We start from the raw sequence: 27,075 nt of genomic DNA on the forward strand, positions 1-27,075 counted from the left end.
TTAGTTAAGGGAGGTCCTATAAGGTATTTTTTGACTTTTAATCAAAACTCCAACAAAATCAGGCTCTAGCAGAAAAGGGAATGCAACCTCACAACAAAAGCCATTAGTAAGTTCTCAAGTTTGTGGCAGTAGGGAGGCAGAATATCAGTCCTTTAAATAAGACCTTTCTCTGGATACCTCCTCTTCCTACTTGTCCTTTGGCTATCACCATACTTTGGGCTTGCAGCACTGTTTTTCATCACACAGGTAGATCGTGCACGGCCTTCTTGATTGCAGGAGATCAGCTCTTTGTTGTGACTCCTCCACTCCTGAAATGAGCAGCTGCAGGCAGGCCCCACCATTCAGCAGTGTCCTCTGTCCTTGAGTTGGAACTCTGTGAGCTGACGCCATCTTCTAAACGCCTGAAGTAGAGGGGACAAATCAGAAACTTGGGTTACCCTGGAGAGATTGCAGCCACCTTCACAGCACCAGTGAACACAGCTCTTCCTCTAGCAGCGGCCAAGCCAGATGCCTCTCTGTTCACTTAGTGTCTCCTCCATCCCCCCTGTGTTACTGTAGCCAATAAGGGAAGTGAAGAGTACAAATCAGTGTGACAACCTCCTCCCTCTGCCCTCCTTTCAATACTTGCACTCATCGTCTTAAAGGACGACTTAATCCTGCATGGACCTTTAGGAAGCAGAGGAGGGAAGCGACTATTTGAGATACTGGGCTTTGCTTGCACATTCAAATTTATAACAATTTGCCTGACCCTGGGTGCAAGTCACCACAGTCCTCCAGTAACAGTGTGGAGCCTGACTGTTCCCTACGTGGGCTCTCAAGAGGCAGAAGATTCATGGATAAACATCCCGTTATGTGCCCCTTCGAACCCTTATCAGAGTTCTGCTACTCCAAAAGAAAGCAAAATAAAGCTGAAAGCTATTTGCCCTTGTTTTGGGCAAGTCCCATCTCTTGATATATTCAACTTCTCCTTTCAGTAGTGCTTTGTCCAGGGAGGGAGACACAGGGAACATCAGTTGTCCCTTTGTGGTGTTTGCTGATCCACCACAGAGCCTAGCACCTTCCACCTTTCAATTCCTTAGGAAAGGCACACACCCATTTACCCTCACAGTAAGAAGCTGTTTCCCACAAAATGACACAGGTATCTGGAACTCGTTTTACATCCCTCTAACCACAAACTGCCATTTGCTTATTATCTTCCTGATGTGAAGGAACAAGGAAGCACGTGGGCCCAGACATAGCTCCATGTTCTGTTTCACCTTCCAGGTGGCAATAAGGGATAGCCCTCCCTGTTGAGGGAGCAGCAGCCTTTCAGTCCTCCTTTGGCTTCTGTAGATCACCAGCCAGTGGTGAACAGCATTGGGAAAAAAACCAAGGGAAGCAGCTGGAGCTGAACCTTTCTCTCTGGAGTCTCGGCACCTTGAGCTTAGATCTAAACCAAAAGGTTGTACCAGAGGTTTGGAGTTCAAAGAATAAAAGCAGCCTTCAGTGCTTACCTCAGACAGTAGGCTCCTGGCTTCAACCTCCAAAAACCTCTGCACTACACAGCTTTGTAAATACCGACGTCTCCATGCTCTCCAGGCCTTTTCTATCAGCCGCTGCTGGTCCTGCCAGGAAGAAAGGCAATGCACAGATTAGATCATAGAATGGTTTGAGTTGGAAGGGACTCTTATAAGCCACCTGGTCCAACTCCTCTGCAATAAACAGGGACACCCACAGCTCCATCAGTGCTCAGAGCCCCCTCCAGCCTGACCTTAGGTATCTGCAGGGATGGGGCACTGCCAGCTCTCTGGGCAACCTGTGCCAGTGCCTCACCACCCTTATTATAAAAATACTTTTTCTTATATCCATTCTAAATCTCCCCTCTTTTTGTTTGAAACCATTTCATCTTGTCCTGAGCAGAGGGGCGACAAATGACAGCTGGCATTTCAAAGAGAAAGCTGGATAAAGTAGCCACAGCAGCAAACTGGGATTTTATGTGCACATTTGTGCATGTTAAATCCCCAGGTCTCATCTTCTAGGATGTAGTTGAGGCTGCAAGCATAGTGGGCTTATCCACTAACACCCATCATTGACACCCATGTGGCAGTACCACTCACCAACACCTGTGCCAGCATCACCACCCTGCTGGCTTCTTTCCACTGCTGCCAACCCCTTGCCAGACTGTGCAGCCTCCTGGCACGCTGGCACCGGCGCAGCGTCACTGTGTGATGCCACCACCTCAGATACTTCCTCCTGTAGGCAAGAAAATGAAGAAAACAAGCTTTTGTCAGGGAGTGTTTCCCTGGTGGCAGAAAAATGATGAAGCTCAGAGCCCTCCAACTCTGCCTACCCAAGCCAATTGTCATTCCACTCATCGGAGTCCACCTCTGCTTTGTTCTCCTGGGTCCTGGCATGCCCAGGGACAGGTCCTACCAAATCATGTCTCTCTAGCTGTTGAGGGACCGGCAGCCTTTCAGTCCTCCTTTGGTTTCTGTAGATCACCAGCCAGCAGCGAATAGCACTGGGAAAAAACCCAAGGGAAGCAGCTGGAGCTGAACCTCTCTCTCTGCATCCTCTCCTTTCTAGGAAAGAAAAAAGGAATCACACAGGAGCTAACAGGAGGAAGAGATTAGAGTTGCCACAGGTTCTCAGTCCTTTGGACACTAAAAACAGAAGCAGTCCACAGTCAAAATTTGATTGCAGTGAGCATCTGCTTCAGAGAGAAACCCCAGTCATTAGATTGGCAAGCACCTCTCCCCCTCCCCACTCACACACCTCATATGGCCCCACAAAAGGAAGAGAGAATGGGGTATATCTTACTTATGGTCAAAGACAAAGACATCTTCTTGCTCTTCCTAGCACCTATCAGGGTACTGCACTGCCGCGAGCACTGGGAAAAGGCAGCTGCTTTTGTCCAATAGTTGCAGGCCTGCAAACAGAATTAACACAGCTGCAACCAAGTCTAAACACATGCACACATACGGCACAGAAACTAGCCTTACAGATACACTTATGTTCATATCCCTGCAGGTAGTTTAATGTGCTAGACCCCAGGCTGGAAACTGCACAGATGAGATCCCAGCAGGACTGAATCAGTCTTTCAAAAATCAATCCAGCTCTTTGTGGTTTATTAGCTGTGAGCCTTTTGAAATAGTATGCAGCCCAACAGCTCTGTCCGCTCTGTGGGGACAGTGATTATCCCATCCCACCTTTGAGCAGAGAGGAAGGAGTGCTCTTGTCTCTCTGGTCAAAAAGATCCCCACTCCTTAATACTGTACTCCAGATGGTTGCTGTAATCTGTGCCAGATTATGGTGATGAAGTTGTTTGCACAGTCTGTAAAGAATTTCAAGGCAGTCACCACAGTTAGGACAAGCCAAACCAGGTTTTCCTACAAGCCCTGTCATTGCAGCTCAGTGTTCAGTGACCCACAGGCCAACTGGGAGTTCTAAATCATCTCATAAGGACTTTCTTTTTACCTGTTTCACAGTGGCCACAGACCCCAGGTGTAGTGCTTGCTGTCCCCTTGAGGCCAATCGCCAGCGCTGACAGGCTTTAGCTTGAGAACATCCATGCCACGTGTGGTTTTTCTCCTCTCCCAGCAACTGCTGTTTAGCTGTCATGAACTTCACTCTCCATTCTGCAAAACTCACTTCTAGAAGATGGTGCTCTCTGACCCTTCTAAAATAACAGAGGGCTTCTTGCTGCCTCAGTCTGCAGGCAGTGACCTGGGCCCAGATGACTATGCACCTGAAAAACAGTACAAACACAGAAAAGTGCTCTTTATCAGCACCAAACAGACAATGGACCAAATTCCACCTTCTCAACCCACTGTGCAGTGTTACGTATAAGTGGTCAAAGGAGTATGACTGCTCCCTTCTGGCCATTCCAGTGTTGCTGCTCTTTAAATACCCCTACAAACAGAATACAATGGTGTGCTACATTTTCCCTCTGCTGACAAGAAAGAATTACATTAGTCAGTCTGATTTTTCCCAGTGCCAGCAGCTGATCTTTAGGATGATGCTTTATAGAGAAAGTCTGTTTACTTGTGGGATAAGAGTAATGACACTGCTGAAATTTCCTTCAGCGCAATCCCAGCAGACCCAGTTAAGACTGCCTGCTGCAGACCCAAGCTGGATTCAAAATAGTATCTCATTGTGAAGATGCAGATTTTCCTCTTTTTCTTGGCTGAAACGCTAAGAGCCTGCTGTACTCAGGATATATGGCTGGAAAAGAATTATTCAAATTTTATTCAAGATTTTTTTTTTAAACAAATAAACAAATCCTACAGTGTGTACAGGAGGAGTTACAATTAACAGCACCACAAATCTGCACCTACAATAACTCCTCCTCTATCTACTGTGATGCACGGAGGGCAGTCTCCCTGCACAAACCCAGAAGCAAACCTGCTTTTAACTCTTGGCTCATCCTGTTGGTTCCTCATTCCACTTGGGTTTTCATTATGCAAACTGCTCCACTGCACCATGGGACAGAGGTGTAAATATCCTCTGCCTGGCAGGCTTCTCTGAAGATCAAGAGAATCTATTGCAGGTTATCCTAGCATGAAAAATGCCCCCCTCAGAAGAAACAGGGCTCAGCCTGTACCACAGCCACGCTGATTGGCAAGCTGATTTATTTATTGACATTAAGGTGAGAAATTAGAGGCGATCTCCCATCAAAAGAGAGCTCAGAAGGAAGATTAATGGTGGAGGCACTCTACGGGAAGGAGCAACATGAAGGACTTCTCTGAAACACAATTCCCACTAGGGTGCCACCACACAGATTGATTTGCAGAAGAAAATGCAACTGGGTGGGGTGAGCATAGAGTCTAAGCATCACAGCTGTTAAGGTTTTACTGTGTTTCTTTTTTGTTGCTGCTTTTTCCTCTGCTGACCTTCTCTCCGAGGCTGAGCCTGCAATTCGTAAGTAAATCTGCTAGGAACAAACCTTCACTTCCCGTGCCTTAAATGAATCCTTGGCATAAATCATCTCACTGATCAAACAGGTCTGAATACGCTGGATCCGCTGCTACATAAATTGCTCTTCACTCAAAGCTTCCCTTGGAAATGCTTCAAAGAAAGGAAACAAACCTGTGCAGGAGGAGACGCTCCCAGAATAAAGCAGCATTTTTCAGCTGCCTTGTTTGGCAGCGCCACGTCTGCAGGATCAATCTCTTCTTCTCCTGGCAGCTATGCTGAGCCCATCTCTGCTGCAGCCCCTTCATGTTACACTTCCCTATGAGAAAAGACAGGAGCTTGCTGAGATAAGTTCTACTTCTCCCTCCCCCATTACAGAGTCCACACAAGAGCAGAGAATACACCTGCTGCAAATTGCAGTCTAGGAAATCTTAGTCTGGCCCATCATCTCTCAAGCAGCTGAAAAGACTACCCAGTTCACCCCTTCCCCAGTCAGCCTCCCTGATTGCATCTCCCTAGCATCAGTTATACACTGCAAAACAGGGCAATAAGGCTCTCACTGGCCCCTAGACTAGTGTTCACACACCTACAACCAGAAGCAGGAGTTTCTCCAGCCCAACCATTCCCACAGTGTTCTTACACAGAGGCAAATGCTGCTGTAGGATGAAGTAACTTACTTTGACAGTAGGAATGCCAATGCCGAAGAGCATCAGCAGTCATTTGGTGGAGGTAACACCTGAATCTCTGGTCAGCTTCCACTTTCTGGGCCAGTCTCTTCTTCCACAAGCTGAAAGCCATCCGGCAGCAATTAAATTGGTATTTAAGGGCTGCTGCTACTTTTTGGTTCTTGTTCTCCACAGCCCAGCGGTGCCATCTGAGAAAGGCTCTGAGAAAGGCAAAGATCATTGGAGCAACTGTAGGAATAACTCAAACAGATTCATACATTTGTAATCATAACCTTAACAATAAATGTACGTGAGATATTTTAGGAAATGGATCAGATCTGCTCATATCCTTTAAGTAAATCAAGGTAAACCAAAGGCAGGGCAAGGTGTAAGGGAGTGAGGTGCTCTGTCCTGACTGTGCCAAGTCTTCTGTTCTCTGCAATTTCTGAATAAGTAGAGAGCAAGGCCAGTTCAGTAGATAGGAAGTTACCAAGGCTTGATACCAGCAGCACTGGGCTCGCTCTAACTTCTGAGGCAGCTCAGCAAACCAGAGAGAACGGCATTTAGATTTAATAATTTTGAAGCAGGAAAATAAAATAATGGGCTGCAAAACTTCCACTGAAAAAGGAAAAAGAGAAAGTTTCTTGAAAAGCAAGTGTGGAGCTCCTGAAACAGACGGCTTTAGGAAACTTCTGAGAAGCACAATACCTACCGAGACAGCTGAAGAAACCTGCAGTACTGCTGGGCCTTTGTGAGTTGCTGAGTTCGAGTGGACCAGATGATGAAGTACTTCTCCAGGCAGCATTTCTCCACACGGTGCCAGGAACTCTCCACCTCCTTCTCAGAGCTGCAGTCCTGGAATCCAGAAAAACAAAGAAGTCCTGAACTGCTGCTTGGACACAGTCACTCCCTGCAGCTCTGCCTGTTCTTGCTGCTGTGACTTCTGTGGAAGTGACATTTAATCCCCCGTTGCCCCGTCCTCACCCTCCCCCCCCCCAACACACACACATCTATATACAAGGGTCTGACATGATTTTTAAATCCCAGGCAGATGGACAACTTCCAATTCAACTAGAAAGTGAACAGGAAGAGCTGCCCTAAGACATAGCTCAACCCCCACCCCTCCCCGCAGGCATTCTGTTCAATCACAAGAAGAGAAGAAGTGAGATCTTCCATATCTTGACACTGAAACACAAAGGCTCTTTCCTCATTTGAGCCATGCAAAAAGCAGTTATACGTTTACATGCATTGCATCATTTTTTGGTCTCACCTCCTCCCATGTAGAGTAACTGACAAGAGGCTGGACTTTACTGTCTGCGCTCTGCAGTGCCAAGGACTGGAACTGACCTCCCACAAACCAATTTTCTCTACAAAAAAAATATGTCAGTCAGGAAAGCTAGAGAAAGAAGAAAGTATCTGTAAGGCTGTTGTGAGATGATGTGGGTGACTATCCTGAAAGAATGAATTTGGCCAGACCAAACAACCTGCATCCCAAGGAACAAGTCTCCAATTTACCCAGATCTAGTCGTCCATGGAGGAAAGGAAGTCTGCAAGCACAGCTCTCCACCCAGCTCAGCTGGCAGCTCTGCACATTGGTGTAGTTGCAGGAAAGAATTGTAATAGGGCAGGTATGTCACATCCTCAGCAGTCAGAACGGAGGAGCAGCTCTGCTGGCTGCTGTCACTAAAACTGTATTCCTGCATGTAAGGAGAGAAAAAGACACCATGAGACAAGTGTTCTAACAGTAGAATTACTCTGCTAGCAGTTCTGACCACATCATTTACACCTCCTTTCGGCCAAGAATCAGGAAAATCCAGAATGCATCCAAAGGAAATGCAGGCTCCATAGCACAAACACATCCTTGATGGGAAAGCAAACCATCACAGAGGCAGCAAATATGCCTGTTTGACCTCTTCTCAGTGAAGAGCTTGTTTGTATTTCATCCCTTCCACCTTGCAGCCACAAACAGGAACAAAGTACACAAGAAAACCACACTAACTCAGCAGTTCCCAGTATCATTACACGAGGAGAGCTGAGAGAGAAGTGAGTTTACAACTTCTGATGCCAGGACCCTACAGCCTCAGAGCTCTTCAGGCCTAAATACTGAGCACAGTTTCTTAATGATGATACCACACTGAAGCAGAATTTATTTCCTGAAAAATCCCAGTTTCAGAGCAGTTTGTACATAGAGGGCAGAGAAAGGACCTGTAACAAAACTTCCTCACCTTTTCCAGTGAGCTTTGAGAGGCAAGAGTAGTTGGAGCACTGCTGTGGAAGCCAGAAGATGTTGAGCGTTCCTCACAAAACAGGACAGCAAGAGGTTCTTCATAGACAGCCCTGTGAGAGTGCTGAGGACTTTGTTTGTTTGTCTTCAGCATGAGATACTTCTGGTGCCATAATTTCAGAGCTTTTCTGAGTCTACGTTCCTCCAAAGCCCGAGAGAAAGAACTGAGACAGAAGATATTGAGATGGCAAAGTGACTGAAGAGAGATACCAGAGGGGGACGCTACTATAGATTAGATGGATAATAGATAGAACAAGAGGTTTTTCCAGGGGAACTGGGAATCAAGTGGATACAACCAAAGAGGGCTCCAGGAACTGGTTTTGTCACTCACTCAGCTCTGCAGTGCTCGTACAGCCTCTCTTTCCACAACAGATACACTCTCTGGAGTTTCATCTTGAGGCAGAAGTCATCAAGAGAGTAGCTTGTTTTCTCAGGAAACTGTGGCACTACAGCACACCATGGCCAGCTGTCATCTCCTTCCATTGTAGTTCTGTGAGATGCTGAGCTTACAGCTGGTCCTTAGCCAATTACAGAGATTGACAAGAGACAACAATTGTCAGAAAGCGTTCATATGAAACTCAATCCAGCCCAGCCCTCTAACAGCTTTCTGTCAAGGCTTAAGGCTTTCTTCTACGTCTATGAAATAGGGACCAAACTGCTTATAGCATTAGAGACACATCCAGAACAACTAGCCCTCCACCTACTGCTCATGGTATTTCTTAGTTCCATGCACTGAGAACTGGAATGGGTTGCCCAGAGTCTTCAAATTCAGGCTGGATGGCTTAGAGCTCTAAGCAACCTAATCTAGCTGTAGGTGTCCTTGTTCCTTGTGGGGGAGTTGGACTAGATCACCCTTAAGGGTTCTTTCCAACTCAAAAGATTCTATAGTTCTATTTATTATCTGTGCCTCTCTGTTATCAGGCTGTTTTCAGCTGTTTTCAGGCTTCAGTTCACTGTACAAGTAGAGAAAGAATAAGTCTCAGCAATTCCAAATCTTAGGTGATCCACAAGCCCCATGAGACTCACCATAATGCTGTTTCCATCTCAGAAAGAGGAGGTTCACCACTGCCTTCTTATTGCTTTCTCTGACCTGCAGCATCTGAAACCACTGTTGGAAGTATTTCCTCATTGATTCTACTCTGAGATGTGTCAGGCTGCTCTTGTAATATGCATTTAGCTCAACAGCCTCTTTCCATGCACTGAAGCACCTGAGAAAGACCAAAGGAAAACAGAATACTGAACTACTAAATCTTTTTCTGGACTTTGACTTCTGAGTCCTTTAAATCAAGTTTCTACTTCCACTAAAATGAAATCTGTTTCGACCAAAATATATTTCTACCTTTATTAACTCCTAAAATAAAGTAAAAAGATGACTTTAAGATGGAGCAACGCATCATTATCTGGGTTGGCACCATCATTCCTTGGACTTCCAGAATGAACTTTTTTCCACCTTAAAAATACATCTCATCAACTTACCGGGAGACCAAGTTCCTTTGGATCTGAATAGTCAGCCCTAAAATCTTTTTCTTTTCCAAGTATCGGGACTGCCACACCTGGAAAATGTTTTGTAGCCGCTTCTTTTCCATCAGGGCATGTGCTTCCAGCAGCCTGCCTTCCTCATTGCTCAGCAGCTCCTTCTGAAGGCGCCACAGTCTGAAAGCTGCTGTGTTACAGGGCAGGAACAGATTGACAGGAAGAAAAACAACTTAGAAGAACTTGAAACAGCTTAGTGTCACACAGCAATCATTCCCAGGCTGAACTCTAGCTGTCTGGAAAAGGCACTTAATGGAGACAGATCACACTGCTGGAGCAACAGTATCTGCTACAGCTGAATTTATATAAGAAGCAAGGCAGAAGTGTATGGCATGGCAGGTAAGCCACCCTCTACCACTACAGATATTAGCCCAGCTGTTTGCAGGATCAATTTCTGGAAGAGCCAGGTCAATGCAACAACTACACACTAACCAAGAAACATGGTGAAACAGTGGCTCCATTCAAGCTGCTCCACAGCGTGCGTGCTTACCAGCTAGGCGTCTCACATCTCTTATTGCTTGAGCTCTCCAGCAGAACTCATCTCCTCTCTGCCTGCGATGAAGCTGTGTCCACAGTTCGCTCTCCACCCTGAAAGTTGCGAGTATGCCTTAAAACCCTTCTGTCCAGACAGATGCAAAGTGAATCCAGAGCCTCCCTTCTCCCTAGGTAGCCCTATCTTTTTGTCCGGATTTGCTCTCCTGCCTTCAGAATCAACAGGCTGAATGATGGTCTGTTCTTTTGACCATCTCATGTCCTGCTAGACTGTGGTACTGGAGTGGAACAACGGTATTTGCACTCATATTCCATATGCAGAAGATAGCCTAACTCAAGAAAGAGTACAGCACAGCTGTGTCAGACACAAATCAGACTGGAACAGTAGTGCACTATAAATTCTAAGATACCAATTATTGCAGCAGCCATCTGCAGCAAGCAATACATTCACAGACCTGGACACAAGTTTCACACCCTCTGACAAAAATGTCTGTAAACTTCCACTTGCCTGAGATACCAGTAGGAGAATCCTCTCAGCTTACCTACAAGCCTGCTCAGCTTCCTTCATGTATCCTTCTGTAAGCTGGTGCTGAGCTGAGGTTGTCATAGTTGCTAATCTTCCTATTCCAGAAAAACCCACCGATGAACTTTGGGTATACGAATATGACTCAGACTGTGCAGCTTGTTTTTGGCTCTGTTTTGTCACAGCTTCCTTCCACTGAAGAAGGAACCACATGGTTAGAACAAACTTAGGCAGAGTATCAGCACCAGGGTCCGTATCATTGAATTTCAAACAGGTGCCACTTGTACTGTCTCTGGCCCATCCTCACCTTGTGGAAGCTGGCAGCTAAAAGAGCTGAGGCACACCTTTGCTGGGCTACCAAGCCAGAAGCACCAAGGGCCTTTTGAGGCTGCTGCTGCCTTGCTGCAGTTCTCTTCCAGATGATGTGGTCCCTCCAGGCATGGAAACACCTAGTTACCATTTGTCTGTCATGTAAGCTCTGGAAACTTTGAGAGAAAAAAAAAAAAACAAACGAGCTCCAGTTAACACACAAAAATTAAACACAGCCAGGAGATGGCAATCAGACTTCAGGCATCAAACTGAAAAGAAGTATTTCAAATCATTCTCTCTAAAGAGTGAAAAACCTGCAGCTTCACCCCACATTAAGATACTCATCTCACACTCTTCTAATCCACAGATGACAAATTTCAATCCCATCTCATGAATAAGCCCTGTTCTTGACCTTCACTAACTCTGGAATGAGCATGCTACAATTTGCTGCACTGAAAAGTCATGTGTAGTACCAATGCTTCTTCCATCACTATAGTAACTGAAGTTGAATTTAGAAGGAAAAATTTTAAAGATAAAAATATTGGTTTTTAAAGTATACTCCATTCTAGACAGCCAGCTTTTGAAAACAACCAGATGTAGCTCCTGAGCCAACCATGGCAGATCCACTGTTAAATCCTAAAGCCAGGAATGGTTCCTCAGCCACTTTCCAGCAGTTTTCCTCCCATTAACTACCAGCACACTCACATGAAAATTCAGAGTCCTTTTTACCTTTGCTTATTCACCTTTGGAGACCAGATGCTGTTCTCTGACACCTGAAAACAGACAGAAGACAACAGTCATTCCAATACCCTACTGTGAAAGAGTTTGCCTGTGCCCAGCATGGTAAGCTATTTTGGATGGAGTCCAGAACAGTCCTGCTAAGCACCGTGTGTTACATTGGGTGCTTTTGCTCTGTGAATGCTCTCACACACTTCAGGCATTAAAAGGCACAACAAAACTGGAATCTCAGGACCCTGCAATTAAGCAGGGTAAAAAAAATTGCTTAATGCTTTTGGTCTGCATGTAGATCCTGGGAATATAAACAGGTCTTTACATTCCCAAGACCAACCACCAAGTGAAAAAGTTGGTGTTTAGGAAGATGCATGCAAATGTTGAGATGGAGAAGGACCAGAAAGAGGAGATTCTGACCATTCAGAGCCAGAAAAATAAATGACAAGCATTTCCATCACTGCTGGGCTTCAACTATCAAAAAGTAGAAATAAGCACAGTATCTGCTATTAGGGATGCTACACAGTGAGCCCACCCTCACCTCACTGGGCACAGTTTCCTGTGTCTGGCTCCCTTCTTCACAGCACTGTGGTTCTTTGGCATTCCTCTCTACAGAAGGTTCTTCAGAGTGGTCAGGGGCTTCCCAATTCCTCCAGCTGCTTTGCTGGAAGTGTTTGTTTCTCCTTTCTTCTCTGTTTGCATTCACGTGTTCTATGTTGGAACAGTCACCAATGTCTTTTCCAACCTGAGTGCTGAAGAGGCTGGACTGGCTGCTGTCCCCCACTGCCATCCTGCTGGCTGATCGAGATCTACAGTCACATACCTCTTCTAAGCCTTTGCTGGACTCAACAGGAGGTTTGGGGTTCTTGGCTTTTACAGATTTAATGCTAAGCTGCTGTACTGGCCTAAACTCTTGATCTCCAGAAGAAGTGACTCTTACACACATTTCTCTTGGAGTCCCATACATGGATACGCCAACGTTCATCTGAGTCCCAGCCAACCACGTTTCCAGTGACATGTGCAGACCCTCAGGGTGGTTTTTTGTCCAAGGCATAGCACATAGGGATGGCTCACCAGATGTCCCTTCTGCTTTAAGAACCTTTTCACATGAATGATTTTTTGTATGAACGTAAAACCCACCAGTTTCCAGAATTGGCTTTGCCTGGGACTGGCATCTGAAATAAGGGGAGCAATCATTGGAAGAATCTTCTTCTGTATCCACAAGCCTGCCAGAGCTCATCCCAGCAGACAGCCTATCTGGATGGATGCCACCTGAAAGTTTGGTTCTCCACATGCTCGAGTCAATGTATCTGCATCTATGAGAGACAGAGATGGGTTCAGCATGCCCAAAGTCCCTCATCACTGCACCAAGGCTTGTGCCTTTAGCAAACGGGATGCTCCATCTCAATCTTGCCTGAGCAGCACTGGTTTTTACTCCAGCTAACTGTTCTCCTGTGCTCAGGATAGTAGGAGCTGGATCATCAGGAGCAAAGCACAAACTGCCACTGACTGGAAAAGACTTGGGCTCCAGAGGAATGGAGGCCCGGCTCCCCATGAAAGCAATTTCTTGCTTCAGCCTCCGGATTGAACAGTACAAAGCAGCAGAAATCTGTGAGGACTGCAAAATAGGCTGTAGGGGCTCCAAATTAGATGGACCGAGATCACTTGAAGTCAGGGTTGAACTACAAGAGTTGACACTTCCCCTTGAGCTCCTTGAAGAAGTACACAACACTAATTTGTGCCTAAGAGAGCAATCTACAGCATGAAATGGCAAAGGTGTGTTGACCAGTGAAGGGTTCCCAGTATCCATACAAGACACAGCAGGTGGCTGCTGCTTTTCCACTGGATAGTCACTGTTCTTGTTCCTTCCTTCTAAACAGCGATGATGAGCAGTAGGCATAGAGCAGCTACCAGCTGCCTTTGCTTTCTGACTGTGCTGCTGAGGAAGGCCAGAATTCTCATTCCTTCTCCCTTCTAGGCTATAAGCCTCAAACTGAGAGTGTCCCTGAGGGAGTTTTGCAGCAGGAAGTGTGGACACAGCAAGATGAGGAGTCCTGTGAGCCACGTGCTTCGAGCTGTGCTGCTGCAGCTTAGAGATTATTTTGCAGCTGGAAGCAGGAACTGGAGAACTGACTGGTGGTATCCTGGAACAGCTGAAAAGAACAGGAGAGGTCAGTCGTAACAGCCAGGGCTCTCTCTGCCCAGTTGACTGCGATGAGGTGCTCAGCCAGCCCTGTTCTGTCTGCCTGGGAGTTACACTGAGTGCAGCAGCCTCAAGCCAGCGATGAGAAGTATCTGCTCAACTTCTCGCGCCCAAATACAGATCAACATTCACATCCTTCTGAAAGTTTCTTTGCTCTGAAGAAAAACAAGAAGAAATATAAACAGAGGAGCATGCATATTTCTCGACCCATCTTCCCTAGTTTGTCACAGGCTTTGGGTACTTTCCTTCTAAGTCTCTTTGTCCCCAGTCCACCAGCCTTAATCCTGGAAGTAATATGGACACTATATCCATCCTACTGTCAGCAGACAATCATGACTGGCAGAGCAGGAATGAATGAAGGGAAAGAATCTGCAACAAAACTGCTGGAAGAGAAAGACTTTAAAACAAACACAAGTCAGAGAAACCTGGTTCCATCTGGATTACGATGATTACCCTCTCTTCATTGATCAGAAATCAAATTCACATCTCCTCCATGCCCATTTTCTCCAAGGTTGCTAGCAATGATACTGCCTGGACTTAAGGTACTGTTTAACTATGTGTCAAGTTCACCTTTATTCACAAATTGTGTTACAGCCCTGCAAAGACTCGAGGCTACATAGGGCAGTTTCTCCTTGTCCACACTACAGAACGGAACCGTGTTTAAACATGCAGAGAATCTACACTGTCCCCCAATTTGGAATAATTACAACATACATGGGAGACCTAATTTGCAGTCTAGCCACTAAGTCAGATGGTTACACATATAGATCTCATGCAGAACAGATACTTCAGTTGTGGATAACAGCAGTAAGTGCCATTCAAGGGGACTGTGCTTTCATTCCCTCAAATTTTAAATGCAAATGCCAGTCACTGTCATTCCAAGCATTCTTTGCCAATCCTCTTTTAAAAAATGAAAATGATAGGGTGAAAAAGACACGCAGCTAGATCATCTTTAAAAAAAAAAACAAACAAATAGACCAACATATGGGAAAAAAAAAAAAAAAGACTGCAGGAAATAAACGCCCACCATCTTTTTCAAACACACTCAAGTAGCAGAAGGTCTCCATAAAATGGCATTGTTTCCAAAGTATGTGAGCCTCGGACATCCTTGGCTGCAAGCAGGCATACAAACTCCTTCAATAACCACCACAAGGTGGGGATTGCCAAATGGACAGTAGGTCATCATGCAGTGTTGCAATTATCCATGGGAACTGCTGTTTCTGCCTATCAAATCTCACCAAATGCACCATTTTTGTTTTTTTCAAGCCAAGTAGAAGTTGGCAACTTACAGAGCGAGCAGACAAAGCACTGCTGCCTTCTTTAGGGTACTTCCCACTGCACCAATTGTAACATCAAAACGTAGAACAGCGTTCTGCAGAAGCTCTCCTTGCATCCCAGGAACACCCAACCAAACACATCACACAGAAGTTTTATAAAGGGTTTGGAATTGTCAAAGGACACAGAACCATCTACTTATCAGCCCTGGTTTGTTCCATGAACATCTGGAACTTTGGCACTGTGTTGCTCTGTTGTTTTTCAGTTCAGCAGTTCTTTCTGCCAGCTACCAGATTCTCAATACATCACCATGCTTATTTGAGTTGTTTTTCATCTGACATATTCCTAATTTCGGTCTCATTGAGACCTGAAAGAGAAAGCCTCCACTAAAAGTCATGTTTGTTGTCCTTGCTGTAATTACCATTCAGACCTATCTGTAGCCACTTATAAGCAGTAGTTAATCCTACTCAAAAGGCAATAAGATTTTATGAAGTGCCTTTTAAAATTCCCTCGAAGGCCACAAGGCAAACAGCATATTTTGCAAACTGCAAAAATCCACAACCAATGGATTCCGTATGAGCTTTTATGTCTGTAAGCATTTAACGCATGCGTAGCATGATGCTAATGCATTAGAACCCAAAATAAATCCAATTCTGCAAACAAAAATTAAGCTGATCAATGTACTTCTGTTACTACAAGCAAAGTAAATAGCACAACTGATGGAAAGCAAATAAAGCTCTTTCAAGTGAGCATTATGATATCAAGGAAGATAAATGACAAACACGAGTACTGCACAGATAACTCCATTTTTCCCACCCCTGCTGACCAAGGCTCACGTTTCAAGTTGGAACCAGCGATTGGTTCGATACCACACCAACATGCTTCCAATCATAGAACCAATAGCACAGAATTCCTTAGAAACAGTACTTCTGTCCCCCAGACCAAACCGTCACTGTTACTGCGAGCTTGGCCTCGAGCCTCATGGTGTAGTACTCCTCCCCAAAATATAGAGAAGATGGTCACTGCTCCAGCAGCTGAGACACTTACTCACTGGCAGAGCTGCTGACCATACTGCTCGGCCTCGCCAGAACCTCGGGGGCGGATCAGCACCTCTTTGTCTGCTCCTCTGAAGGCAGGGGCAAACCGGCTGCTTTGTCCCCCCTCAACTCCCAACTCCAGCAGTGAGCTCACTCCAGCTGGGCTGCCCTAAGCAGCTTATCCCCTCCGATTAGCAACGCCGCCTGTCACCAGGGCTGCAGATGGCCACGGGAAAGCGGCTCTCGCCCACGGCTAATTAGAACAGCGTTCTCAAGGCGGCCCAGACGATGTGGGGTCCGGCACGGCAGGGCAGCTCAGCCACGACCTCTCACGGCTGTCGCTGCACAAAGCGCCCGCTCAGCACCATGGAGAGGGGACGCCGTTTCCTCCTCTTCACCCGCCGGCTGCCATTGGCGCTTTGGGTGGGAGCACGTGGCTCCTGAGACGGGCCGTGCTCTGCCCTCAGCCCCGCAGTACGAGGGAGAGGCGGCAACGACTGGTTTTTTCTTCCTCAGAAGCCAGGAAAGGGGCAGTTTTTATTGTCATCTGTCTCTGCTTTACTGCCCAGAGTTGGCATCCTTGATTCACAGCAAGTGTGCTGACACCCCTGCCTCGCTTTGTCCTCTGTGCTGCCCCCACATCTGCTGAACTCTCCACAGGAAAGCACACAGCACGTCAGCTAAATGGGCACTGATACAGATTTTGTTGTGTTTTGTTTTGTTTTCCAACGGAGAACGGCTTGGAAAAGCTTCCTTAGATGTAACCGTATGCTCATGCAAATACTCAGGAAGCGCTGCATTCAAAACAGCCGTTTTGTCTGTGGTCCACAGGTCTAGGGAAGAAAAAGCTGCCTATCTCCTGAGTATTTAAACATGTTATTCAGGGATCCATACTGTCACTGTACAGTTCTGAAGAACAGTAAAACACTGAATATGTCCACTCTGCCACTTTATAGAAAACAAGCTCTGCCTACCTACTCTTCATCATGAGAGAGTAAATCAGATTAATGCAGCTCTACAGCATCTACCATGCGTTCATCCAAGCATAAGCAGCATTGGTCCAGGCACAGCAGCAGGCCACCGTAACGCTCGTGCTGTAGAGGGAATGAAGCATCTGCTAATGTTTAGAGTGACAAAACTTGAAAGAAAAACGCTTGCTTTTTAAGATACAAATGGTATGTTTCTAAGGGCTAGAGCAAGGTTAACGGGGTTTTGGTCATTGAAGAGTCAACACAGCAGCAGGTCTTGTCAGAGAAATGCAATTGTGAAATAACAGATGTATACTTCGAAAGTGAACCCTGCTGCAGAAAAGCACGATCTTCCCAGCACTTGTATTTCCCTTCAGCCAAGGCTGACAATCTTTTCTTCTTCTAACAAAACCTGCTGAACATTTGTTTTTAAGAATTTCCCCCTGAAAGCCACAGCAGGGCAGGTTTATTGTGCGTAAGATCCAAATTTATAGTTTGCCACGCTCCAGAGCTCACCACTGCAGTGCAGAACTACACAAACCCACCTCTGCCATTCACCAGTCCTTCTTTTACTCACTTACCTTCACAGCCCATACATCTCCATGCAGAACCTTCCACATGTTTACATAAAGCTTACAACAGACCATTGAAGCCTTGTAGACCTTGTCCCATAATAACTCTCCCAGACTACAGTCCCAGAGCCTCAGGAATAGCAATATTTTCAAATGAAACATGGGTGACCAGTGTAATTTTTTTTCTAACACAAAAGAACTGTATTCATTTTGTAGTTTTCTTAGAAAAGTGTAACACTTCAAGTCCTATTAAGGCAGGCAGCTGAAGGCAAAAAACATTTCAAGGCACAGAGCACATGTAATCAACATTTACCAGCCATTTTAAGTATCCTGAATGACATTTAACTTTCATAAAAGCATCAGTCAATGCTCCCTGGCCCAGTAAGAGCACTTTATACCAACCCCAGCTGCACATAAACCACCACAGCTAGCTTAGGGAGTTATGGTCATAAATCTTAATTTAAAAACATCATCAAAAACAGCCCTCAAGAACTCCCAGATGTTTCCTGAAAACGTATCAGCAAGAAGACAGGCTAAACTGTGTTGTCTTAAGGGCAGTCCATAAGCTTGCTAAAGACAGCTTGCCCAGGAATATTTTGTGCTTCTCCCTTACTGACAATAGAGAGGAGGCACAATGCAAGACTTGCAAGAATGCAGAAGGCACATCCAGCTGCACACAGGAGAGATTTAGGGGGAGAGAGGAAAGCAGTGTGTTGGAATTACTGAGAGTCACAGTGCTTAAAGTCATCTGAGATGTTCTGGGCTCATTCCAAGAACCCCTCTGCCTAATCTTCAGGAAGGAAAAAGAAAAGTCAAATCAGATCCGCTCCTGTTTGCTCAGTAGAAGGTCTTGTTCCATCAGAACAGACACAGGAGGAGCGTAAGGTTGGATGAGGGAGGGAGGTGTCCATTCTGCTGCAGACAAGAGCCTCAATATGAATGCTGAGCTGTCCTGCTTGAGTCAGGCCATAGTGGAGAGCCTTCCTGCTGATCAATTGTCTCATAGGCACTGCGGTCCCGGCCGGCATGGTTGAGACCTGAACAAGAAGAGAACAAGCTTGATGAAAAAAAATAAAATGAGCACAAAAAACTGAATCTCCTAGAAGAAACCAAAAGTTGAGGAGCATGCCACATTACCACGACAGGCTTGTTTTTATGCAGCAAGGATGCTGCCTAGAAGAGGGCTTTTGTTTCAAAAGAAAGACAAGACAGAGGACCTGGAAAATCACAATTCAGTTCTACAGAAAAATGCCAGTTAGTAGGAAAAGAGAAAATCTGTCAAACACATTCAACAGAAAATAACCGCATATGGTTTGTACTGAAAATGTTGTGAGAAAGACACTTCAGGAGAGGATAAGAAAATACTATGTGACTGAATTCCAACTTGTGCCTGGGAAAAAATTCTGTCAGCATGCCTGTGCTGGAACAGCATGGTAAGAAGGAAGAATACTCAGCTACACTTTCTATAGGATACAGATGTCAAATCCTAGTTACAAGTACAGTAAGCAGGTAATAAAAACGGGCACAAACATGGCACACAGGCCTTCCGAGCCAGCTAAGAGAGATCTGCCTGGCATTTGCACAAGCAGCTGATGGAGAAAACATTCACATTCTTCTACCACAAGGTGCAAACAATACCCTGAAGCCACTGTTTTCCTCTGACAGCCTCTCCTTCTCTACAAGTATCCACCACTTTTCACAAGAAACCTCATTTTTTTTGCTAGCACCACTGCAGTCTAAGTGGCAGTTTTCAAACACTGTAGTGCCTGTTATACCATCTTTTGTCCTACAAAGCCTTAGGAAAGAAAAAGACAGCTGTACTAGGCTGATGAACTCCCACACACCAAACAATCTCTGGCAGCAGCTCCAGGAATGCTTGGCAAAGAAGCTGACAGAATACCCAACCTAACACCTCTCTCTCGCAAGGCTGCCACATTATTCCTAGCAACTGCAGCCAGGAGGAAAAATGAGTACCTCCAAGCAAAGGAGCACAAGGTAAACATCAGTCCCATTTCCCAGGTAAGGAAACAGCAGTCCACAACAATCAAGATAGCTAGGGCATGAAGCGTGGAGTTAGAAATCCACCCTTCTCTCACATGCATAATCCAGGTGGAAGGGATGATGCCTTAACTTTCCCATAGAAGGAAAAGGTCGGCACAGTGAAAGGGACACCCAAAGGCTTCCAAGAAGTGCATAAAAGTGGAAGAGAGGAAAAACCTGAGTTAACTGAGTAAGAGTGACAGCAGTGACACCAATACCATTGTAGGCAAAATGGCTGTCAGACGAGGACTCCAGGTCTGCAATGGAAGAGAGGAAGAATGTAAATTTAAGGCCTAAGACTCAGCAGGAGCACAAAAGGGAGAAAAGACACGAGGAAGAGAGAGGCCATCCTCCTCCTTGGAAAGAGAGGTAGGATCCAGCTGCACAAGGCCGAGGCTGAAGGGTACAAAGCCTTCTCCAGGAGAGGATGTGGCCCACAGATGTAGAGGAAGCACCCTACCTATGTTGAAGATGTATTCCCCTCCACGCTCCCGGTACATTCGATACACAAAGTAGCAGGATCCGGGTTTCAGGAGGAGGCTGAAGATGGCCATGCCCATACTGAAACGCTTCACATCAATGAGATAACTATGCAAAGGGTAGTAGACAGAGATGTGAATGATGTCTGTGAGGACTGTGAGCAGGAGGCCGGTCAGGAACTGGAAAGAGAGAACAGGACATGAACTGAATGAGGGATTACCTACCAGGAGTAACAGCCAGTTATAGGTTCTATCTACTAGAAGATCAATGTTCACACAGTCGTGCTTTTACCTCTGTATAACACAGTGCTAACCCTTGACATGGCCCCCAGGTAAACAGATAATCCTAAGTGTATGATCTCATACATCATGCATTTTCTTCACATCTGCTGGACGCCTTCTACCAGTATCTTCCAGGGTTGTTTATTTTTGCTTGCCAATTTCTTTAATGATCAGAGAAGGGATTTAAAAGGCATCTCTAACTCAAGCATATTAAATACTCGGAGTCTGGCATTATAAGTGACAACAGCAGACAGGAAAAAAAAGAATCAAGCATGCCTTACCCCTGAGAAGCAAAATAATGGATAGTGAATGCTTCTCACCACAGTTTATAGTGCTTAAGTAGAAGCCAGGCTCCCCTGGGGAGACTAGAATAAATAAATAAAGAGTTTGACTTGTTCACTGCTGCACTGGGAGCAGCTGAAGATCATCACTGATTCAAAGGAGCTTTTCTGCCCTCCACCCTGTCTCTGAGCAGCCTGGTAGAGGCAAATGCCCTCACACTCACCATCACGATGGCATCAAGGGAATCTCGCTGCACAATGGCCCAAATCCCCACTGCAAGGACACTGAAATTCCCCCAGGCATAGGAGGCTGGAAACGAGTTATTCATGCATCCCCTGCCAAACAAGACAAAAAACCCAAGCCAAGTTCACAAGGAGCCCGCAGCAGTGTTTGCATTTATCCCTGCTCCCATACAACCACTGGGACTTAGGAGCTCCTTGCACACAGGCATGAACAGGGAGTGCTGATTCCCCAAGAACATCCCATTCCTAGTTTGAAGCAATATCCTCTTCTCAAGCCAGGCCAGTTACCAATCACTCACCACACTGTGAGCAGCCAGTGCACCAGAATGATGGCCTATGGAAAAACAGAGAGGAAGACAGATCAGCAATTGGGAAAACTGTGGTAAAAACAACAGAAAATTACACCACCTCATCTTCATGAGACAGAGTGAGAGAGTGCCCTGGAACCAGTGCAAAAAACTGCCCTAGCAGGGCCAGCAAAGACAAAGCCATTTTTCTCTGATTCTGTTGCTCAGTATTTCCTGTGGTGTTCCACTACAGTCATTCACTACTGTCATCATCACTGTTGACAGTAGATTCAGAGCACACTTCAACCTTTTCTAAATGTGTTATTGATTTTGGAACTCTAGAAGAGTTTGTACTGCAAGCCAGACAATCTGATTCACAGCTTATACACGACCAATCTGGTGTCCCACCACCAAGAAGTCCATGAATAGTCACGACTGCAGCTCCCAGCACTTTTGCTGTAGACTTCAGTGAATTCCCCCTCACCCCCTTCCAACCCGCTCAGAGCAGCAGCCTGTCTCAGTCCAATATTAAGAGACCTGAAGCCATCTTCTAGGAACTTAAAAACCCAATCCTGCCATGCTACACCACTCTTTTCACTTCCAGTGACACACCAGTGCCCAAATACTGCTATATTTACTGACTCAAAATGTGTAACTTCACACACAACTCCTTGCTTCACAAAAATTAATGACCCATGAAGCTGTGACATGAGTGAAACAAGGAGTGATGCATCTGCAGTGCCTTGGACTGTCCAGCCAAGATATCACAACATAGATATCATAAGATAAAGCTCTTGTTCTACTCTAGCACCCTATCACATCTGCTGAGCATTCAGCATGGACTGTCTGAACTTCAAACACTGCTCGAACAGGTTTTTAATAATGATTTTTTTTTTAATTGCTCATGAAAGCCTACAAAATGCTTCAGCATCACCCGCCGCTTCCCCTCCTCCCAGATTGCACCGCAGAGACCAGGCAGAAACTGCTAATCAAGAGAATACAAGATGTTCTTGGATAAGAATGGAGACATGCAAATAGCATTCACCCAAGAGATGATCACAACATCAGGGAAATTCTTAATTAGGTAGTATTTAATTGCACGTTACGCACAAGACCCCTCAAGGTTCAGCAGTTAATATAATTACACAGGGTGGGTTTTTTTGTGTGTGTTTTTTTTTAAAGCTGTCTAGATCAATATTGCAGTTATTAAATTATGAAGCAGGCTCCATCACCAGCAGAAAGTCAGGTAAGCAAGGGCTGATAATCCAGGGGGCTGCTGAAAGAAAAACAAAGCATTTCCTTCCCAGCTATTAGTCTGAGTTATCTGACAGCTCTTCAGGGCACTGTGGAATTGGCTGATGGTCTCAGTATGCTTTAACACAGAAAACGGAGTGTTAATGAAAAACATTATTTAAAGCTGCAGTCATTACGTGAGATAATTTGCAGGCAGCCTCCTGGTGAGACAGAAGAATTCATTCCCATCTGTTCAGGGGGATATATCCATACCTAAGAAGAGCATACATTGCTTTTTTAAGAGTTCTTTGGAACAGGAACTCATTCTCCCTAACTGGAGGTATTCAAAGCCTACCTGGACACTTTTCTCTGCAGCCTTCTCTGGGGTGCCTGCTTTAGCAGGGGAGCTGGACTGGATAATCTCCAAAGTGGTTGCCAACCCCTTGAGTTGACCTATTTGATCTACTTTTCAAGTTAGCTTTGCTTTGAGCAGGAGGCTGGGCTAGGTGACATACAGAGGTCTCTTCCAATCAAAATTATTCTATGATTCCAGAGCTAGCATATAAAAACACCCAAGAACAAGACATCTGTTTTCAGGCATATTCATTATAGGGCATTTTCCAAGCTTGAACAAACTTGGTATTTCAAGATTTAGCATAGCTATTGCAATAATCCTAGCTATCAAGCACTCACTGCAAAAATAAGGTGGTGCTGCTTTCCACACTTTGCTGAGCATTACTATCACAGCTGAGCCAGAAGATGCTGCTCCATGAGAGAATTCCTCATCTACGGTAGGCCAAGGCCTGCTATATTAATTCTACAGTTCTATATGCAGGTTAAAAAGGAACTTTGAGGCTGAGACTTTGCTGCATTCTGGCACAAACACTGCAGCCCTGCAGGTTTTTGGAATTTTTCTTGTTCTGTTGTTTGGTTTATCCTTCTGATCTCAGAGGAACTACAGATAGTTAATGCCAACCCATAGCAGTAGTGTGTTATTCCTGGTCCCTCTCTGAATAAGAACCTTGTCAACCTTTGTGTTGTGTTTCAGAGCAGCAGGCCATGACTCAGGGACAGCACAAAGATGCAGGATAATTATTAACTCACTACGCTGCAGCCCTTGAATCTCGGAACACAGCATGGCTTAGGTTGGAGAGGACCTTGAAGATCATCCGGTTCCAACCCCCTGCCATGGGCAGGGCTGCCAATCACCATCCCAGGGTCATCCAACATGACCCTGAATGCCTCCAGGGATGGGGCATCCACAGCTTCTCTGGGTAACCCATTCCAGTGCCTCACCACACTCACTTTACAAAACGTACTTCCCAGTGCTGAGAAAAGTTTGGCCAGGTCAAGATCACTCTCACCCAGGAAGAGATTTAAGAATGGTTGCCAAAAACCAGGGAGGAAATGCAACATTTTACTTATGTTGTCATGGGGACTCATTCATTCAAGAAGCATGCCTTTTCTTCCAGCTCCTGCATCACTACCTCCCATGGTTGAGCGTGGGATTTCAGTGGCAGATTTTTTAATTTGATGTTGTTATTTTTCACTGTTGTTTTAGCGTGGGGAAAAAGAAAGAAAGACACACACACGTGTAAAAAAAAAAAAAAACTAAAAAGGAGAATGTAGCATTTTTTCTAGCAGACTGGGAACCACATAATAACTAAAATTTGACAGAGCAAAATATCAGCTGGTTTCCAGGTTGTAACAGAAGAACTTCTTTACTGCCAGAGTGATGGAGCACTGGAGCAGGCTGCCCATGGAGGTGGTGGAATCTCCTTCTCTGGAGATATTCAAGATCCATCTGCACACTTTCCTGTGCAAGCTGCCGTAGGGAGCTTGCTTAGCAGGGGGTTGGATTCATGACCTCCAGCAGTCCCTTCCAACCCCTACAGTTCTGTGACTGCAAATACAACCCACAAGACAGGCCTTGAAAAAGCCATTTGTGTACCTGCCTCTAAGTAGGGAAGTCCCTTCTCTCAGCAAGCTAATAAGAAGGGGAAACACGCCTATATGAACTCCCAGATTTCACATAGCAGAGCCACAAGTAAGCCTTCCCATAGCAAGCTGCAACCACAGGGGCAGCTGACACAGAGCAGTCCCCAACCTGCTGGCAACACACAGCTCAGAACCAAGGGCTGCAAACCCAACCTGCGATGCTTTCAGCAACGCACCCAAAATCCCAACAGGGAAGCTGGGCAATGAGCGGCATGTAACCCTAAAAGGCTCTGAAAATATGATAAATGGTGGAAAAATAGAGGAAAGAGTCTGGTATCAGGGTATCTTCAGTCTCAGGGGCAACGTGGAAAGCAAATGGGCGATTTCAGCCTCTGTGTCAGGAGCTGCTTCCTCCCGATGTTAACATAAGCCCCTTATTTCCCGTTTCTCCACCAAATACCGCATGAAAGTTTACAGTCACCCTCATTCAACACCCCCTCCTCTCCCACAAAAATGAAGGAAAAATTAAAAAAAACAACACATTTTCTGTCGGTCAGTATCAGCCCGCAGTGCGGCCACCTTTCTGAGGTGGTTTCCCTAAGCGCCAACTTCGCCTCCTCAGGAACGCGCGCGGCGCCCATCACTATCAGTGCTGAGAGGTGCGGGGGGGGGGAACTGGCCGTCCCGTGCGGCCATCTGAGCGACAACCACTCCAAAAAAAACCCCACAAAAGGCAAAAACAACCACTTCTCCCTCCTCAAACACCCCCCGCGCCTCCTCACCGGGCACCAAGCTCAAAACCAAGCGCAACGCCCACCTCCGTACGAGGGGACCCGCTCCCCTTTCTCCCAGCCGACCCGCCTCGCCCCACAGCGGCTCAGCCCCCCGTACCTTGAGGCTGACGGCAGGCAGCTCCATGGCAGCGGCCCGCCCGCCCCGTGACTCCCACCGTGGGGCCGCCCAGGGGAGGGGAGGAAGGCGGGAGCGGTCGGGACACCGCCTCCCTCAGCGCCGTGCCCCGGGGGTGGATCCCAGCATGAGGGTAACCTTGCTGGGGTGCTTGTGCCCGTTGTCAGGCTGGGCAAGGAAGAAATGAAGGCCGTGGAGTGTGTACAGAGATGGGAACAGAGCTGTGTCTGGAGCACAGTGCTGTGGGGAGAGGCTGAGGGAAGGAGATGGGTCAGGCTGGGGAAGAGACCTCATCGCAGCTCCTGAAAGGAGGTTGTGGCGAGGTGGGCTCAGCCCTTGATCCGTGTGACACAGAGTATGGCCTTAAGTCACACCAGGGAAAGTGCAGGTTGGATATTAGGGATTAACTAGGGACAGTTTCTCCTCAGAAGGAGCAGTGGTGTGCTGGCACAGCTGCACAGGGAGCGGTGGGGTCACCATGGAGGAGTTCAGTGTGACATGGTGGCACTGAGGGATGTGGGCACATTGGGGTAGGTTGGATTTGGTGATCACAGAGCTCTTTCCCAAACTTAATGAGCCTGTGATTCTGAGCTGGGGTTCCTTCACTTCTTGTTCTGAAAGTGTTTCCAGCTTTAAAGCTGGGGAAGTTGTTATGTAAACGGTCGACCCAAACCCACAGTGTACAGCTATGAATTCTCTCCCTGCCCTGTTCATAGCAGCAGTCCTATCCCCACACACAGCAATGGGATAGCAGAACCAAGAAATAAGGGTGATCCTCTCCAACCTTACTTGCCCAATGTATGCATGACCTGTCTGCAGAGCATGACACTTTACAGACTGTGATATTTTACTGGGTCAGTTGCTTTCTTGTAATTTGTTTTTAAGATGGGGCCTCTAAGAGTGAGAGAGGAGTCAGAAGTTCATTGCAGAAGCTGGATGTGGAAATGTGTGAGTCACCCTTCAGTCTCATTTTTAGTTCAAGCAGCACAGTGCAAGGTTATGTGCAAGAGTTGTCTGCAGTGTGGGATCTGAACTCAAACAAGCCACAAACAGGCCTTGAAAAAGCCATTTGTGCACCTGCCTCTGAAAAGGGAAGTCTCTATCTGCCCTGTCCTTCACGGCATCCTGAGTCCTGCTGGCTGCTAATATGCACAGTTTTTGAAGATCTCCCAAGGCAAAGTATTAAATGCCCAAATCACACAGTCATTAAATCGCTAAGCAGAAGCAGCAGCAGCAAACTGACCTGCTGCGTAGTTGAAAACATTTTAAAATGTCCTCCCAAAAATCCTCAATTGTGACACCTTACCAGAAATGTAACTCATGCATTGCCACATCAGCTAGGACTTCATTTCTGTGTCCTGCAGGGAAGCCCTGCTTCTATTCACAGAAGTAGTGGTATCAATTGGGATCAACGCTAATCATCTGAGTGATGTCAAGGACTGGATTTTACCCTAAATGGCAAAGAGAAGATTTGACATCCGAAAATATGTAAAGAGATACTGAATATCTGTATTGCTGGCTCAGTGTTTGGGTACAAACTGTGACAGGGGTGCCATTCTGCTGGAATAGGCATCTAGCAAAGCAATATGGTTTGTTTTAATGACAGTTTCCACTGCAGCCCAGTATAAGTGTAAGCACTATTTAGATGCAGCAGTATGTGGGTGTCTTTGCTCCTTCCAGCATTCTCACTTGGTCTGAATGAGACAGGCGGTCTCATTATCATTTATGCAGTGTGAGCTGTAATTTGGATTGATGTGACTGCTGTTCAATGCAAAGCATTCATTTCTCCTTGTACAATGGAAGTGCTTTACTTCATTTTGTTCATCAATGTATTGTGCAATTAATTCAGCCCTGTTTATTATATTCTGGGCTTGTATGTCACGGACTCAGGGGACTCAGA

At 46.0% G+C, this 27,075-nt stretch overlaps 2 protein-coding genes across 5 annotated transcripts; both read right to left on the minus strand.

Moving 5' to 3' along the window:
• Positions 1–213: 213 nt before the first annotated feature.
• On the minus strand, positions 214–14,612 carry C23H1orf167 (chromosome 23 C1orf167 homolog). 3 transcript variants are annotated; one of them, XM_019622556.2, is made up of 20 exons: positions 11,970–14,609; positions 11,429–11,472; positions 10,698–10,875; positions 10,410–10,585; positions 9,866–9,963; positions 9,319–9,502; positions 8,869–9,050; positions 8,174–8,360; positions 7,784–8,006; positions 7,074–7,255; positions 6,829–6,925; positions 6,271–6,413; positions 5,571–5,779; positions 5,068–5,212; positions 3,457–3,727; positions 2,800–2,908; positions 2,330–2,561; positions 2,097–2,232; positions 1,494–1,604; positions 214–401 (listed from the first exon to the last, which is right to left on the minus strand). In XM_019622556.2, the coding sequence occupies exons 1-20, from the start codon at positions 13,326–13,328 to the stop codon at positions 342–344; spliced, it is 4,326 nt and encodes a 1,441-aa protein (XP_019478101.1). In that variant the 5' UTR covers positions 13,329–14,609; the 3' UTR covers positions 214–341. The 3 variants fall into 3 exon arrangements, with proteins under 3 accessions (XP_019478101.1, XP_010721210.1, XP_010721211.1); XM_010722908.3 differs by having other exon boundaries at positions 9,319–9,505; XM_010722909.3 differs by lacking the exons at positions 214–401; positions 1,494–1,604; positions 2,097–2,232 and adding an exon at positions 983–1,393 and having other exon boundaries at positions 2,538–2,561; positions 9,319–9,505; positions 11,970–14,612.
• A 3,676-nt stretch (positions 14,613–18,288) lies between these two features.
• Positions 18,289–25,256, minus strand: AGTRAP (angiotensin II receptor associated protein). Of its 2 annotated transcripts, XM_019622558.2 has the most exons (6): positions 25,158–25,256; positions 21,108–21,142; positions 20,790–20,901; positions 19,984–20,182; positions 19,742–19,780; positions 18,289–18,520 (listed from the first exon to the last, which is right to left on the minus strand). In XM_019622558.2, the coding sequence occupies exons 1-6, from the start codon at positions 25,182–25,184 to the stop codon at positions 18,414–18,416; spliced, it is 519 nt and encodes a 172-aa protein (XP_019478103.1). In that variant the 5' UTR covers positions 25,185–25,256; the 3' UTR covers positions 18,289–18,413. The 2 variants fall into 2 exon arrangements, with proteins under 2 accessions (XP_019478103.1, XP_010721213.1); XM_010722911.3 differs by lacking the exon at positions 19,742–19,780 and having other exon boundaries at positions 18,384–18,520; positions 25,158–25,250.
• Between the last annotated feature and the right edge of the window lie 1,819 nt (positions 25,257–27,075).

This window comes from Meleagris gallopavo, chromosome 23 (assembly GCF_000146605.3).
Source record: "Meleagris gallopavo isolate NT-WF06-2002-E0010 breed Aviagen turkey brand Nicholas breeding stock chromosome 23, Turkey_5.1, whole genome shotgun sequence".
Classification (NCBI taxonomy): domain Eukaryota; kingdom Metazoa; phylum Chordata; class Aves; order Galliformes; family Phasianidae; genus Meleagris; species Meleagris gallopavo.